The sequence below is a fragment of the Stegastes partitus genome, unplaced genomic scaffold (genome assembly GCF_000690725.1).
Source record: "Stegastes partitus isolate 25-593 unplaced genomic scaffold, Stegastes_partitus-1.0.2 Scaffold1065, whole genome shotgun sequence".
Classification (NCBI taxonomy): Eukaryota; Metazoa; Chordata; class Actinopteri; family Pomacentridae; genus Stegastes; species Stegastes partitus.
Window position 1 is genome coordinate 127949 of NW_007578796.1, and position 18027 is coordinate 145975.

Here is an 18027-nt window from a genome sequence, read left to right on the forward strand (position 1 = left end):
GCTGCGGGCTGGAGTCACTGCGATCGCGTCAGCAGTGATGAAGATATGTTGGAAAGGATTTTCCAGAGGAGGACGTATGTCGTCCAAGGCGGGGGAGGAGGTGTCGTGGATGTACGTCTGTATTTCAGTTTTCAGCTCATGATGGTCGAGGAAGCCTCAGACTATGGATGAGTTCAAAAACACGGCACAAAATCGCAGAGAGCGGAGGTATTATTCGTAGTGAAACACGGCGCTATGACAGATTTAATCCCACCACGTGTAAACCCTCCTCCTCTCATAACGAGGCGTCTCTCTGTGTGCACGCCAGCAGCAGGGTGATGATGTTTCCTTGTTTGCAGTGAGAGCAAAAACGAAATGAATGAACTTAACATTTCTAAAGTTTCTCTGTCTTTCTGTCTTTGTGGCATTTCAGGACAGAGTCTGGGCTACGGCTTCGTCAACTACATCGATCCAAAGGATGCAGAGAAAGCCATCAACACGTTAAATGGACTCAGACTTCAGACCAAAACAATCAAGGTAAGCGACGCCATCGACTGACACAAGGAAGGGATGTAAAACTCAATCTCCAAAAAGTTGTGGAGGTCACGTTAAACTTAAAATCACGAGGCTGCTTTCTTCTTCTTCTTCTCTCGGAGCCCTTTTCAGATTAGTGGATGTGCTGCAGGGCGAGATGGGATTAACATGCATGAGCCTGGGAAATAAAAAGACCATCTAAATCAAAGAGACACATTCAAAAGCTCGCCACTATGGCTGGTATGCTAATTACCTTCCAAATGTCAGAATGTAAAGGTGAAATTATATAGATATCTGCGAGTGAAAGGGAAGAAACGCGTCAATCATCACGTTTTCCTAAATAATTGAGGGCTCCGTTATTGGCTTTTAAATGGCATGACTAATGCGCCGGCTCGCTGTCACAGAGCTAAGGTAGATAAATGGCTGCCAGCCGCCGCGCCGTCCTTCCTCCAAACACGCTCTGAAGGCTAAAAAGCCTCGCGAGTGCCGTTCCTGCAGATGTTTTTACAAAAACATATCAATCTTCCCGCCGATCTCGTTTGCTCGCCGCGTCCTCGCCGCTCTCCGCTGATGCCTCGCTGCCTTTAAGCCGGGCAGTAATCTGTTGCTCCGTGGTAATCCCTGGATTCTCGCTTTCTGTCATCTGATCTAATCTGATCTAATCTAGTCTAATCTAACTAATCTAATGGGATGGGATTAGCCCGTGTGTGAATGGGGGACTCCCGTAGAGAATCCCTCGACAGCCGCCCGGCTCGTCTGGTCTGAACATGAGGCCTGATGTGTGGTTCCTGTGCAGGCGTGTTCTCTGCATGTGTTGCATTAGAGCTTCGTTTGTGTTGCTTCGTTAGCGATGGAGGGTCCACGTCCGTCCGACCTGCAGCTTCAGAGCAGCAGGACTCTCACTGAGCGAAGACGAACCCAGAACGACGGAGCGTCCTCACATGTGTCTGCTCTTCATTCATTAAACTTCCCAAATGCTGCTCAGTGCGCCGCAAACAGCTTCCTGACACTCTCATATTTTACTGCCTCATTGGAGAACCTGTTATTTCTCTCCACGTCGACTCCGTTTCTTTTTTTTTTCCTCCTCCATGCCGAGCTTTGATCTCTAATAGCCATTTTTCAAAGCAATCCCAGCAATACCCTCCGCATCTCAGCAGCAATAAATAATGGAATATTAATTAACTAAGAGAGCCTTTTAAAAATTAAGGCATGTAAATGCCATCTTGTGGCCGCGATATCCAAGAGGAGCGAAGAAATCAAGAGGAGCGATTTGCCGGCATTAAGAATACAACACCTTTGTATCGGCGGTAGTTTAGCAGCGTTTGATATTAATAACGACGGAGCTGCTTTTCTGAATTGAAATGCACACGAGCGACGCCGCGTGCAGCAGCAGCAGCAGCAGCCGACGCCGAAGCGAAAACAGGTTGAAGGTTGTTTACATAGTGTGAAATTTATAAGGTCTTTATTGAGTGAAGCAGACTGAGTTCACAGATTTTCACTCTCACACTCTCATGACACAAGAGGTTGCCTCGAGTCGTTCCTGAGATAAAGGCGCTCTCCGTAATGACACAAGACAACTCCGCATCTCTGTCTGGCGCTATCGCTCTTTCACACTTCATTTCCTCCCTCCCACTATCCTCTTTCCGTGCTTTCTCGCTCCACAACAGACCGAAAACCCTAAAGGTAACAAGGTAAATTAAAAGGCTGCGCGGTAATTCTAAAATTAAGTTTGTCGCTCTTTCATGTCACACCCTTCCCACTCTCTGCCACTGCACTTGTGAGGGAAACGCTTGGCCCAGAGATTCACATGCTCTGGGGCGATGCGTCTCTCTGAAGTGTCTTTGAGTTGGTTTCGCTGCTGCGGTTTTTTCCCTCCACCATGACACCTCAGATTGTGTCAGCGGTGGCGGCGCTGTAGAGGTGTGAGGGGAAGCAGCGTGCCAAAGGTGAGAGCAGCTCACAGTGACACGCATGCACATAATCTGAGACACATTTATACGCTGTGTGCTTGTGATCGCTTTAATCTTCACACTTACAGTTTTTCCAACTTCGCCGCACACATGCACACGGCGGCGGCGGCTTCGGCGGCACCGCGCTCGTACACAATGCTGCTCACAGCTTGAGGAGGTGTTGATGGATTAGACATCTGGAGTTGGCTGACAAGGAGAGAAAATGAGGGAGAGCTGCACGGAGGAGAAAAGAGGCAGACTCTGGAAGAGAGAGGAAGGTTTAGTGAGGCGGCGTTTGCAGGAAGGAAGCAAAACATCCAGGCGGAGAGGAGGAAGAGGAAGACGGAGGAGCCGAGCAGAGCGGCTAAAGGAGGAAGATGTGTGAAAAGAGAAAGTGCGACGCGGGGAAAGCCAGCTGTTCCCCATCCCGCTCGCTCGCTGCTCGGGTTCAGCAGGATTTCCATGCTGTTGCTCAAGGATATGACTGCGTAGCCGCCATATTTGCCTGACTTTAACCTTATTTGATGACTTATGTCTCCACATGTCAGATGTAATGAAAGCACTGCGAGGGAAAGCTGTTCCAGTCGGCAGCAGTAGTAATGGGATTTACACAAGTTTCACTGCAGCAAAAAAAAAACTCCAGGTCTACAAATGGAGATGTTGAGGAGGTTGGCTGGTGGAGAATCAGTGTGAAACTGCCTCGAACGTCAAATTAAAGAAAAAAAACGACATATCAGCTCACATCCTATTAATTAATTCATGTTTTCACTCATCAGGATCACAGAGCGACTGTTCAGACACCTGAGGTTTCTACTCAGGAGAACAAAGTTTCCTTCGCCTCCCCCAGCGAGCCACTTAGGGAGGCACAAAGTGTTATCTCTCCAGCGTTCTGAGCAGCTCAGTCTTTTCCTAACAACCCTAATCCCCAAGGCAAGGTGTGCCGAGGAAATACAGTCGCATCTCCCTGCCTGTGGCTCCGCTGATCCACGCCCTTACCCATCCACACATAAAGGCACCGGCACAGGATTCTGATGTGTAATAAAGCACAGGAGATCTATTTAAACAAGCCCTGAGACTCTCCTTCCTTCCTTCTTCCTCCTGCAGGTGTCATATGCACGACCCAGCTCGGCCTCCATCCGTGATGCCAACCTGTACGTGAGCGGCCTGCCCAAGACCATGACCCAGAAGGAGCTGGAGCAGCTCTTCTCCCAGTACGGACGCATCATCACCTCCCGCATCCTCGTCGACCAGGTCACAGGTATCCATGGGGCAGCGCCTCCTCCGTCTTTACACACACACACACACACACACACACACACCGTAAACACCTGCAGCTCCACCACCTCTTTACTCCTCACCAGTTTTTCTATTTTGAAGCGTCTTGCTATCGCTACCCAGCCTGGTGGAGCGTCACTCTGAGCTTCACGTGACGATTAAAAACTCCTGAATCCTGATCAGTCGGACACACTTCAGACTAACGGGCGTCCTGTTGGTTGTGTGGAGGAACATCTCAGGTGTTGTTTCTTCCTGTTTAGCAGCAGCGACGACGTTTCGTGTTTTATCCTTGAAATGCTGCATTTTACGTCATGATGTGATCGTTGTTGTGACGTGAGCAGAAATGATTGACCTGCACACGGTCAACAAAACTGGTGGGAAACCTTTGGTCCTGCATTCACGTGGACCTGCAGAACCCGCCTACATATCGCTGCAGACCGTGCACGGCCCTCCATGTCATTTCTAGACAGCAGTGGCCTCCCCTAGTGAGACAATGCCCTACGACAAACTGCTCAGAGAACACGACAAAGAGCCCATAATGCTGCTCCAGCCTGGGATGCGCTAGAACAAGCCTTAATCCATCCACCTACACAGGTTCTGTGTCTGTGGTCCGATGGGTCAAAGCTGCTTAATGACTCTAACGAGACCTGCACGATGTTAGGCAGGTGGTTTTAATGTTGTGGCTCATCGGTGTAAACGTCTATTAGCCCGTCTGCAGTTGAGCCTTTCTGCATGTGTTGATGTGATTTGTTCGGAGTGGATTTGGTGCCGCTGCGTCTCCACAGAAAAGTAAAGTAGCAGGTGTGATCAGAGCAACCCAGACCTACATCTTTACGCTTCTGTGCTTAAAATACCGCCCTGGATGTGCTGATGTGGTGGAATACCAGCCTGTACGTGAGCATTCCTGCTGTTATCTGCACATAGAAGCAGCCCAGGCAGCATGAAAACACACGACAGGCATCATTTATACACGTCTTATGTGTGTGTCAGTGATATTACAATGATGTGCAATTAGGTGGAATAAAAATAACAGCTTCTGCAAAAAGTTCCCTCCTGACCTTCTTGGAATCAGCTGATTCTTAGTGTAGAATATCTTTAGTCTGAATAATGAAGCCATGATGAATATTCAGAGACCTTTGAAGACCTTCACGTCCATCCAGGTGTCACGAGCTAAAGACTGAACGTTGGTTTTGTTGAGCTTGATTGTTTCTCAACTTTGCACATGAGTATTATGGGATGTATCACAGCTGGAACAGTCAGACTGCAGCAGTTTAATGCCATTGGTGCCGACGTTGGATGTGTTTCTGTTTAATTATAATCCACTGGAGAGAACTTTACAAAGTGCATTCGGGGTAAACTTCCAAGGCTCATGTGTGATGCTGGTTGGGTCAGAACAAGTTCTAGACAATGAAAAAAGGTCATATTTTTAGATACCAGGACCATCTCGAAGACACGATTCACTTCCTGTAAAGATATTTGTTTTTATATGTAGAGTTGCAAAATGCTGGATGTACGGATGTAAAATAAAAAGAGCAGCATTTCAAGCCACTCCTTTGGACTTTAAGGGCCTCTAAATATTCAAAGTATGAAGGTAAAATTTCACATGGCTTCATTAAATATACCAAAGTTGTTGTACATAAAAAAATCAGCTGATTCTGAGGAAGGCACTGATTGGGTGAAGCTGTTTGCAGTGAGAACCGGTGAATCATTTTATATGTGACTTCTATACTATGACAAACAGCAGGAACATGGATTGACTTCGGTCCATTTTCCAACTTCTCCAAACACAGCGAGCGAGACCTCAACAGGCGAGTCTTGCGACCGCGACCTCAGCCGACGATCACGCCGGCGGCACAAGCTGCATCATATACATGCTCAATTACACATCCTGCTATATCCAAAACAGAGGAGTGAATCCCAGCAGCCCGTTGTGCTGCAGAAGAAGCCCTCCAGCGTGTCTCTTAGATCCATTTCAGGGCTTGTTGGTGTGCCTACAGGCTCCAACCTGCTCCAGCGTTATGTGCAGCGTGTACTGATGAAGCAGCAGCAGCGTGCTGGAAGTCACACTCATTTGCCTAAGCAGAATAAATCAGTGCTGGCAGCGAAGTGCACGCCCGTCTGTACACGGCGAGGAGACGAGGAGAGGAGGGAGGAAAACAAAGGAGGGAGGGAAAGAAAGGAAAGTGAGGGAGGGAGTAGACGAGTGGAGACGTGGGAAGGAGAGGAAATGAGAGGAGAGAGGAAGGTGGGAAAGAGTCCACTGTAAATAATATCCGTTAAAAAAAATAATGTAAATCTGGCAGCCAGGAAAAGAAAACGTGAAAAAAATAAAATAAAAATGGCGGAACCGTAACATTCAGAAACTGCAAAAATTATGGCAAATATCTATGGACTAATTATAATTAAGTAGTTACAGATGACTGTGTGTGAACTTGCAGATTTTGGACCTTATGCACAGTTTTGTCCTTTTTATTTCACTGTCAGCATTTATTTTATCCTTTTTTTCTGTGATTTGACTAAATGTGTTTTAACAGAAGAGAAAAAAATCTGTAAAATAACTTTGAAAATATTTTACGAATTTAAAAATTCTTTAATATTCGTAATTTCTATTTCTAATAACAGCAACTAACTGTAGAATTACAATATATTTTATTAATTTAAATATAATACAAATAGGAAAACAGAAAGAACAAAATGCTATTTATAGAAATCTGTTTTTTGATGTTATTTACAGTTTTAGCTTGTTTTTATGGGGGGGAGGGGTTACTTTTATCCTCAAGTTATCATCTGTGATAAAAATAAATGAATAAATAATTTTTTTTTTTTAATTTTTAATCTGGAAAAAATCTGTAAAATAACTGTTTACATTTTTTTATATATAATTTTTCAATCTTTAATATACATATACATTTTTTAAGTGTAATTTTTCAGTCCAACACTGTAAAAATGCAGATTTTTAATTAGACGTTATTTACAGTTTTGCCCTTTTTTCCCCCCACAGTCAACATGTGTATTAATAATTTTCTGTGATTTAACCAAACAGGGATAATCAGTAAAATAACAATTAAAAACATATTTTTCAATATTTAATATATATAATTTTGTTTTTAATAGAAAAAATTGGGAAAACAATTTTTTTTAACCAACTTAAATACAGTCAGAGTTGTGTAACGTCATGATCAGACATAAAAAAAGAACTCACGACTATTTTTATTAAAATACAGATTGTTTTATGTTGACTTTATTTATAGTTTTGGCCTCTTTATGGGGTCAACATGCAGGTTAATACTGTTTCTGGTGATTTTAATCTCTGTATTATAACAGAACGGGAACGTTTCCTGGTAGTTACTGGTTTTATTCACAGTGCAGCTTCTCCACACACTCCTGACTAATAAACCCGTCACTGAGCCGAGGCCCGGCGGACTTCCTGTAGAACTCGGCGACCCGACTCGGGACACATCTGTGCGTCCAGCCACAGTCACATCTGGTTTCTCGCTCGCAGGCTCAGGAACATAAATACAACAAACGTTAACGGGCTTCAGCGCCTTCATTAGAGGGTCACGAGAGGCTCGGCTGTGGGTCCATTCCTGACCGGCACCGGGTCGGTTGAAACGCTGCAACCGTTCATTCACACCATGAAGCTCGCAGATCAAAGAAAGATGCTGAGAACATAAACACATGATCGCTCCTTTCTCGTGGCACTCAGCGGTTTAAGGTCCATCAGATCCACTAAAACCCGATCAAGAGTTCTGAACATTGTCTGTTTAGCGGTTGTTGTTTTTTTTGTAAGTAAATCAAATTGTTGTGATGAAGGGCAGCTCGGCGGCGTTATTAAGAGAGACTAACGGTGATTAATCCACGCACACAGAACTCCACTTTGGTCGATCTGAACACAGACGCCTGTCTGCAGTGTCACAAATATTCAATTAGCCACTTAGAAATGAGCAGTTTTTATTTCAAGTCTGTTTTTTTTTTTTTTTGTTCCGAGGCAAATGTCAAAACAGTGCAGCAGCTCGAGACGTGTCCCACTCCTTCTCCTGCACGCCGGCTTTTATTTGATCAAAACTAAATCAACCATTAACACGACGGCGCTTTTTAAAACTTTTTTTATTTCCTTTATGTAAAAGAACGTCTGTTTTATAGAAGCCATGCTGTGGTTTCAGGAGGATGTGAGATGGAACCGGTTCACCTCCAGTTTCTGGGCAGTGTTTACTCACCGTGGGCTCAGTTTTCACTTTAATATAAAGTCCTGCACCTCTATGGAAACATCACGACCATGTAGAAAGAAAGGGAATTAAAAACTATGTCTGTATAGTACGACAGAGTTATTATTATTATACGCCGTTATTCATCAAAATAAAAAAAATTAAGTTGAATTTCTTGGATTATTTATGTTACAACAATAGAAACAAGCTGCGATGTGCATTTTTTTCACTCATATGTTACTGGTACTTGATTTAAAATAAAATAAAACTCTAGACTCTACATTTTATAAATATTTTACTACTTGAGTCCTACCTGCTCTGTGTAAACAGAAAGCCAAAAAGTCCCTCATTTTTTGCTCCGTGACTGTCGATGCTACCAGAGTTATTAAAAGTGGTCCTGTTGTGTTGAGAAATGCAGAATTTTTCTCTTTTTACAGAATCTGCTCAGAACAAACCGTAAATTTTTGGCAAATTTTTTAAACGAGACACGAGATTTGGTTCGTTTTCACAACAGAACTGTAAAGAACACATGACTAGTTCAAGGACTGTTGGAAATTCAACGATCTTTTCAGTTTTCACAGTTCATGCTGCTAGAACGTTAGCATCAGTTCAAACACAGATTTTTGATGCGATTATTATTTACCGTGACGGCCCTCTAGTTGTTGTTGTTGTTTACAGATAACATGTAAATTATTCCTCTTTGTGATTTTGCTCAACAGATTTTCTGCAATTTAACAAAACCAGAATATCCGTAAGATACTTTCACATAACGGAAAATATCTGTCAAAGATTTCCTGTGGAGTTGAATACATTAAAGGGATATTTGTTGCTTTTCTGTTAATGTGTAATTTATTTAAACGTAAAATAAACAGTTAATATTTGTAAAAATACTGATTTTTAGGGCAATTTTTTACGGTTATTGTATAAAATAATATTTTTTTTTCCTTTTTACTCTTTATTATCTATAATATAACACAGTAGAGAAAATCTCTAGCAATAAATTATAAAAAAATAAATACCATTAACATTTTTTTTTACATTAATTTATTGGTTATCATGTGGTGCCTTCAAGTCTGGACTTTTTTGTGATTAACATGTAAATTAATACTTTTTTTTTTTTAGTAAATTCACTTGTTTTTATCAGTAATTTTACCAAACAGGGTGAATCTTAGCTACAGTACAGTGATGATGTTTAAGAAGCTCTGCTGGTCAGAACATCTCCAGCTTCACCTTCACTCGCTGCCGTCCTGACTACAAGCCAGAGCTCCGGCCTGAATCCTACAAACCACACATGCTGCATCCACACACACTCAGAGGATAGTGTGAGAGAGAGATGTTCTGCCAGATGCCCCCAGAGGGTGAAGGATCAGCAGGAGAAATGTTAATGATTAATTAGACGTTAGAGTTGCTGGTGATTAAAAACATGGAGGACTTTAGAAGGGCCCTGAGAGTAGTACGCTGCCATCATTGACTCATCTTCCTCTTCTTCTTCCTCTTCCTCTTCCCTCCGCTACTGTACGCACACAACACACACACACACACACACACTCCCACACACTCGCTGCCATTAGGAGAGAAATGGGCTGCAAATTAAAACTCTCCTGCGACTGCCAAAAATGTAAGTACAGAACAAGGAGGAGAGAGCAGAGGCACAGCAAAGGCAGCGGCGCCGGCGGATCCGATTGGTTCAGGGTTCGGTTGTCGGCGTCCAGACGGTGGACCGCAGGATGTTCTGATGTCACCATGACACATGAGGAGGAAGATTAAAACTCAGATACTCCTGGTCTGACAAATATACACTGTAAAAAATACAATAACTCCATGTAGAGCTGCTAGATTCTTTTTTTTTTTTTTTTTTTAATGTAAAAAATGTTGGAATGCTCATGTTTGTAAAATATTTTTTACTTTTTTTTTTTAAACTAAATTTAAATACAGTAAAACTTCAATTCTAAGAAATCCAGTTCAAATGTAAATTATTACTTATTTTATCAGTGATTTTATTAGATATAATCTGTCCTGTAACAAAACAGGAAAAATCTATAAATGAACAATCGGAAAAATGATTTAACATTTTTCAAACCTCATGGCAAATATCTATCAAATATTAATGCTGGTTGCTGATTTAAATACATCAAAAGAATGAGAGTAATTAAGAACGAATGACTTTTTGTAAAACTAAACATTTTTCTTTTTTTTTTCTTTTTTACAGTTTCGCCTCTTTTTGTTCTGTTTTACATGTAAATTCAAACTTTTCACGAGATATTATTTGTAATTTAACAAAACAATACTAAAAGATATATTTGAAATTCTATTTTCTGTTGAGTTAAATACAGTAAGGTAACGATATTTATTGCCAATTTAAAACAATACAAAAAAAGTTATTTAAATTAGTTTAATTTAGTAAAAGATCTTGCTTTTTTTAAGGTTAGCTCGTAAATTTCTTTTCTGGGATTTTGTTTTCTGTAATTTCACAAAAACAAGGAAAATTTCTCAATTAATAGTAAATCTCTGAGAAAAACGGTTAAAATTTTATTAAAAATGTAGTTTAGTGTTTTTACAGTTTATATACATCAGGTTGTGGACATGGCTGCCATGTGGTGCCTTCCAGTCTTGCTGCTCGTCATCAGTGCATCGTTAGCGTCCTCCTATTTATTCAATCAGCGCCTTCATCAGTGTCTGAAATCCAATTCGCTCCGTGAGTCACTCGTTCCCGCTAAGCCCGGCGCTGATCCGAGGCTCGTCGTCCGCGGCCGGCGAACAGACTTCAGAGGCGAGTGACGCGCAGACAGAAGAGTCGCTGAAGGAAGCGACGTTCTCCGGCTGGCAGACGGGCCGATGATCCGCGGCTCCGGCTCGGCTAAATTGGGAACACGGAGTGACCTCCTCATCAGCAGGATGCTCCCTGCAGTCACTCTGCTGCTCGAGGAGACGAGGAGGAACTTCACTGTTCGCATCATTCACGGTCAGAGGCGGCCCAAACAAAACAAAATAAATAAAAAATCTGCTCCAGATGCCCCAGAGAGTCAGGCAGCGAACGCAGCATCGACCTGACGAGGGGATCTCTCCATCTCTTCCTCCGTCCATCGATTCCTTCTGAATGGATAAGCAGATTTTGTCTCTTTATCAGTGCAAATAGCGCCAGATTTCCTCGGCGGCCTTTTCCTCTCTAACCTTCAGGGAGGCCGGTGAGTTTGTGGGCTGACAGCCGGTCCAGCCGGTTTGAAACAGATGTAATATCAGAGACGGCTTCGGATCGATGCGCGGCTATTCCTGGTTCTTCATCCCGGACCGCCGAGGTCAATGCTTACCTGATCAATGAGCGCAAATACGATCGATCGGCAGGCAAACGACGGCTCTGATGTGAAACTAAATTGCTGCTCGGCGTGCGCGCGCCGATTGACTGCGAGGAGACTGAAGGTGGCAGATTCCCATGGTAACGGGCCTACATCCCATCATGTTAGCCGCCGCCGCTGCTGCTATTAAGTGTGTTTTGCACACAGAGTGAAGGGAAAGAAAAAAAACACGACCTGATATTGAGCTAAGAGTTGTTCCTGATCAAAGCAGCATTAAATGAAGGTTCCGTCGCTGTGAGACGTGCAGCTTCCACGCCGGGAGGCTTTTCACACACTTTACTGTAATTTACTGCCAGGTTGTATATCGCAGCTTTTCTTTTCGGGGGATGAGAACCTGAACGCCACAACAAGGAACGAGGCTCGGTCGGGAAGTTCAGCGCCGTAAATACGCTGGGTCACAAACACGCCGTCACCAGCAGGCGGCGCGACTTTCAGGAGACAAAGTTCTGTTTGTGGAGCTTCTTATCGTCACGTTTCGGGGTGACACAGAACGCGACACGTTTAACTGAAAGTTCTAATGTAACCGGAGCTGTTTTTAGTCGGAAGTGAAACCAGAAACCCAGGAAGCTCACAGCAGGAGAGGAAGAGATGAAAACAGAAGAAGAGGTTTTATATCGTCTTCTGATTTGTGATCAGATGATGGCATAGAACTCTGAAGGGACGTCTTTCCTCTGGACAGATGTGCAGACGGTCGTGGTTTTCAGTTGGTGTCAATGCATCAGGCTGGATCCATCTCTGTCTCATTTATAGAACAATTCCTGCTTGAACATCTAATTCAAATTCTTAGATTAAGGACATTTAAAGGGGTAACTGAGAAATTTTATATTGATACGTAAAATACTTTCCAATATATATATTTTTATATATGAGGTAACAGTTCGTTCTGTTAAATCAGCTCAAAATATCATCATTTCACATTATTTTGAAGGAAAACACACATATTAAGGCTGCGTTTATTTTAAAGTTTTTCCCTACATTGTTAAATTTGCTCATATTTAATATGTTTACAGATTAAAAGTATTAATATATATCTTGACTGAAGAAAAGGGAAAAAAATTAGACAAAATTGTAAAATAATACATAAAAAAAAAATAAAAAATTACACAATTTTTACTTAAATCAGCTCAAAATATCAACATTTTACCAACATTTGATGAAACTATGACGTATGTCATCAACTGAAAAATGATCATTTGTTACAAATTTACAGAATAAAAGTATTAATTTACATTTTGGCTGTAAAGAAAGAAAAAACTAAATAACATCAGAAATCTGTATTTTTACAAAAATCAGTTTGTTAAAATTACAGTTTGGTGTTTTGTTTTTTAAACTAAAATGAGCTCAAATTTTCTATATTTTACAGATATTTGATGATATTTGATAAAAGAATTATATATGTTTTGTTAGAAACTGAAAAATGATCCTTTGCTGCAGTTATTTGACAGATTTTCTCCTGCATTGATAAAATTTTGGTGAAATTTAGTAAATTTCTAGTACAAAAGGATTAATTAACATGTGGACTGTAAAGAGAAAAAAAACTAAACATCAACATCAATAATCTGTATTTTTCCAACATGTGACCATATATTTGCTATTTTTTGTTGCACTTAAATCAGCAAAACTACATTTTTTCTACAGATATTTGTCTTTATCCTCAGCTTTTTTATGTTCTGGCGTCTCTTTAATAATCTTTCGGCCTCCTTGCTGTCGTATTTTTACAGTTTTTTGTTTTTTACAGTGTCCAGGTTGAGAAATGCTTCTTTCTTGTTCTGCTTCTCGTTCCCCCACCAACCCTCCTCGGTTTGTTGTGTTGGTGTTGGGATCACTCCTCTCGTATTCAAACCGTTTGCATCGAGCGCTCGTGAATTTCAAGTATACAATTTTTTCCTCCGAGGAATTGCAGCCCTCCTCCCCTCCTCCACCCTCCTCCATCCTCCTCCATCCCCAGTACAGTTAGCGTGTTCTCTCCTCTCCCGACTTGAATAATGAATGTTCCCCTCCAGACTGACACCGCGGCGCCGAATCCCAGCTCTCCGCCCGTCCGGCAGCACAGAACAGAACGGTCAAGGTAACGGCGGTGGAGAGCTGCTGCAGCCTTGACTCATGCGATCAGCTCACACCTCTCCGTTTCCTCTCGTTGTTGTTCTTCATCCTATCGCTGTGATAGCCAACAACACACACACACACACACACACACACACACACACACATGCAGACATGCACATCAATGCATGGGCGCAGCAGACAGATGGTTGGAGCTGTGCACTGACAGAGGCTAAAGCACAGGGCACCTCCACTCTTCAAAGTCTCCTCGTCCCTCCTCTCGCTGCGTTTTCAAATGCCATCTGTACCCAGGCACACGAACGTTACTTAAAACAAGGACATTGCCTTTTTTTTTTCCCTCTCTCTCTCTGCCTCTAATTAGAGGCCAGTAGGAAGAGCTGGTTTCCTTTCTGCTTCTGCCATATTAGAAATCTTCCGGAGAGAGGAGAAAAAAAAAAGGCGAGTTTAACCGTCTGATACAGTTGGCACCGTGTAGATTTTTTTGTTTTAAAAAAAGGAAGACGAGGCGACAGAGAAGCTAAAAAAGGTCCAGTTTTGTGCTGATGTATGCGAGCAGCGGTGCGTCTTCACACGACAACACAATGCAGGGAGAAGGAAAGTGTGTTTCATTACCCAGCAGCCGGGTTTCTCACCTCTCTCCTCGGGTTTTTTTTTCCTCCCTGGTCTCTCAGAGGAGCAGTCATTCCTCTCTGTCAGTCAGTCAGTGTTTGGGGAAATGATAGTGGGTTTTTTAGAGAGAGAGAGCGGCTTTGTTTGGGAAGGAAGCGAGCAAGAATAGCTCTGTTTCCTTTCATCATCATCCTTTTACTGTCACCTCCTAACATTCTCCTCTATCACCTTCTCTCCTTTTGTCCTTTCCTTCCCTTCGCTCCTCATCTTTTTTTTTTTTTTTCTCGCTCCGGCCTCACCCGTCCTCTCTCTTTCTGCTTCCCCCCTCCTCCCCTCCGCAGACCGAGGCAGCGTGTTATTAGTAAGGCAGCCAATGTGCCTGTCGGTGTGTGTTAGAGGGAGATAAGCACAGGTAGAGAGAGTTACATAAGCCTCTGTTGATTACTGTGGAGGAGAGGGAGACGGCGGGAGGAGAGTGAGGAGAAGGAGAAGGGGGAGAAAGACAGATTGCTGTACCTTAGTCAGTACATTGTGCTCTAATGTGGGCTGTATGGCTGGCTGCTGGTTGATAAGTAGGCCTCGGCTTCTGGGGCCGGTTGAAAGGACAGTCATTAGGTTGGACTTCCCGGTACTGGCAGCTTGGATTCATAGATTGCGAGTTTGTTTTTGTTTGCCGCGTTTATAACGGCGGAAAAATAAACCCCCGTCCTTCTCGAGGTTTATTACGTTAACGCGGCGTGACGGAGCGGGAGGAAGTAGGAAGCAGCGCCGATCCACCGAGCTCGATTCAAAGCGGGTCCGTTAGTTACGTCTGCAGGTGGTTCTGGGATTCTGTGCAGGTTTAAGGCCGGTTTTGTTCCATACGCTGTCGTTCATTCAGAGTAACTTCCAGATACAGTGAGGACTCAGGAGCTCGACGGTGTGTTTTAACCCTTCAAAGCCCAACCAGTGTCTGGGCTCCCTTCACATTTGTCTTCATAGATCTGTATGATAAAGGCTGGATGTCTCGTCTGCGCTGCCGGCCAATGGAATCGTACCGGCGGCCATCTTGGTACGGTCCGCTCACTCACCCATAGCATCGTGTTGTAGTGGTGCATGTGCTTTCTAAATATCCACAACTTGCTCAGTTTTCTACCAACGGTTTGTTATAAACATCAGAGGTGTACAGAAGGTAGGGAGGAGGCGCTGCAACCAGCTGCCACTCTCTCTTGTATTTTAATTAATTAGCATTTTTGTAATTCAAATTGTAGCCACGTTAATAACGTTTGTAAGAAACCAAACCGTTTGTAAATCCGTCAAGATTTCAGCGAGATCAGAGTATTTACGTTTGTGCAGATCGCTCGCCTTCCTTCACGGACCACAGGTTCCACCAGAGAGCTGCCCCGTGGCAAGATGGCCGCCTTAAGACAGCTAGCCTTTATTATATATATCTATGGTTGGTGCACCTCTATGGAAACAGAACAACAACAACTAGAAGCAGCAAGAGCTCAGAAATGTCTCAATGCCAAAAATCATCAAAAACCAAAAACGAAAGCTGAATTTCTTTGATTGTTTCTTCTACAAAAATTGAAAAAAAATGGGTTCAGCATGTCTTCCAAGTGTCCACAAGTGTTAGCGACACTGGGAGAAATGGTGGCTCTGCGGTGGCTCTGCAGATTATAGATATTTTACTGCTTACATTTTCCTTTTTTTTTTCCTGTCTGCTGTAAATCTGCAAACACGATCTGCAGTTCAGCCGAGACGTCGCAGAATTTTGGTCACGTTACTGTAGATCACAGTTTAGTCAAAGATGTCCTTCTGGTATCACAGAGAGGTGCAGAATTTTTTCAGTTTTTACAGAAACCGGGTAAAGCAAACTGTTGTTTATAATATGACATGTATTAGTTTGTGGTTTCGTTTTCCAACAGGATGCAACCTGACACACAATATTTATGTTATTCTCCATCAAAACGGTGAAAATCTGCTGATTCTTTATATTTTTAGCATCCGACTCTGATAAATTATGTCATTTTAGTCATTACAAAGACAAACTAGCACCCGTTTAGACCCACCGGTGGGGCTTTGGGGTTCGTAGGGTTCATGCATTCCTATAAATAAGCCAACAAACAGAACGTTTGCTCATTTTTAAATGAAACTTTCTACAAACTACAGATCCCAGCTGTAGGTTTACTGTTTAGGAGAAGAGATGGGCATTAGGCTGAACATGGCAGACAGGACAGAGCGATAGGAAGAGATGAATGAAGACATGGTGAGGTTTTGGTGTTAAAGTGGAATCTGATGAAAAGAAAACTGAACAATGCAAACCTCCAACCCTCTGAATCCTCAGAGGCGTGGTAGGTTTGGAAAACAAATAATAATCACGTCATTTATTGGAGCCAGAAACTGTAAAAACTTTCCAACAGTCCTGAGAAAACAAACAAAACCCAAGCTTAAAATCGTGAGAAGAAAAATACCAAAAATAAAACATTTACAAGAAGAAAAATGCCGTAAAAAGAGAAGCCACAGTGGGTAAAAATGTGCTGCTTTGAGTTCATTGGGTTAAACTGAGCTGGAATCAAACGCTGTGGCAGCGATTGGATTGAGAAACACATTAAACGTACGCAGCAGCAGCGTCGTCGATACAAAGACAGTCGGCAGTAAGTGCTCACCGACACATTACGAGAAATATAAAAGTCTCGTCTTCACTCCGCATCTGCTCCGATCCGCCGCCTGAACTCGCTCTTGATGTCGACTTAATCTCATTCCGAGCTGGAATCACCGCTCTGCGTTACGTATAGACGCCAGCACATCTCACACACACACACACACACACACTTGTGATGAGGTCAACCACCACCTCACATCTCTCACCTCCTTCACCGGGCCATTGTGCAACCTCAAGGACGAGAGCGGCTGGTTCACACTCGAGCTAACAGGAGAGCGCACGTCTTTAATCTGCCGCCGCCGTCGCGCGCACGTACGCTCAGCGATCGGTCACGCGCCATTACAAACGGTCACGGACATCTCCAGTCCTCTTTTCACACTTCACTCTTAATAACACCTCTTCAAGTCGTCGCAGAAGTAAGTGTGTGTGTGTGTGTGTGTGTGTGTTTGTGCCGGGCCTTCATCTGTATGCCAAGCATTTGTCTGGAGGCCCTCCAGCAAGAAACCAGCTTAGGAGGAGCTCAAGGCCAAACAAGTGTGAGGATTAAAGGACGAATAGAGTCCTTCTCTCCTGCTCTCTCGTCTCGGCGGAGGAAGCCGATGATCAGCGCTCTCCTCTTCCTTAACTACCGCTGAGGTGCCCTTGAGCAAGGCTCTCGGAGTCGCCGAGTGCCTTCACGGCAGCAGCGAGACCGGTCGTGAAATTGGGCCGATTCCAGTTATCGAGGTGAAGCTCGACACGCCTCATAAAGGTCCGTTACCGACGTGGAGACGCGGCGCTGACCCCGTGTTCACCTCACATCCACCACGACTGGAGGAAAGAATGAAAGGAGGCGTAGGAGCAGCAGCGGTGGCTGTTTGCAGCGTGTAGATCCCTCTAGAACGGTTATTTTTCTGCGTCTGACAAGCTAATTAAAACGTACAGGTACAGAGCTGCCACTAAAGGATGTGAGGGAGGGAGGGGGACCCAGAAAAAGTTTAAAAACTGAGAGTAAAACAGAAGAAGTGAAGTAGGAGTGTAATGAAAGGCTGTGGCTCGTGTGGTCAGAAGCTTCTCTCTCTGTCTGACTCACCGGATGGAGGCTGCAGGTGTTCGGATGCTGGTTCCAGGTGGGTTCTGCTCCTCGCCTGCTTTTGGTTTGAAAGGTTCCCGTCGCTACAGGAAGCTACAACAACAACAAAAAAAAAAACAAACAAGGCTAAATGAGGACAGGTCACCTTCTCCCCAGATCTCCACATGTAGGTTAAGCTAAAGTCCTTAATTCAACTCTGGACAGCAGAGCTTTGTTTCCAGACATGAACATGGATAATAAATGGTCGTGTTTAGCTGCTATATGAGTAAAAACACGTCGATCAGATGGGATTTTTCTACAGTTACAGAACCATTTATAAACACTAGATTCTGTTTTCTGACTT

The 18027-nt window shown here is 43.4% G+C and overlaps 1 protein-coding gene across 2 annotated transcripts in view; it reads left to right on the forward strand.

The window, feature by feature from the left end:
• Positions 1 to 18027, forward strand: part of elavl4 (ELAV like neuron-specific RNA binding protein 4) — a 94713-nt gene that overhangs the window by 49084 nt on the left and 27602 nt on the right. For both annotated transcript variants that reach the window (XM_008295667.1, XM_008295668.1), the window contains exons 5-6: positions 413 to 516; positions 3567 to 3720. In XM_008295667.1, coding sequence (XP_008293889.1) covers positions 413 to 516; positions 3567 to 3720 — 258 coding nt within the window. The remainder of the gene's footprint in view (positions 1 to 412; positions 517 to 3566; positions 3721 to 18027) is intronic.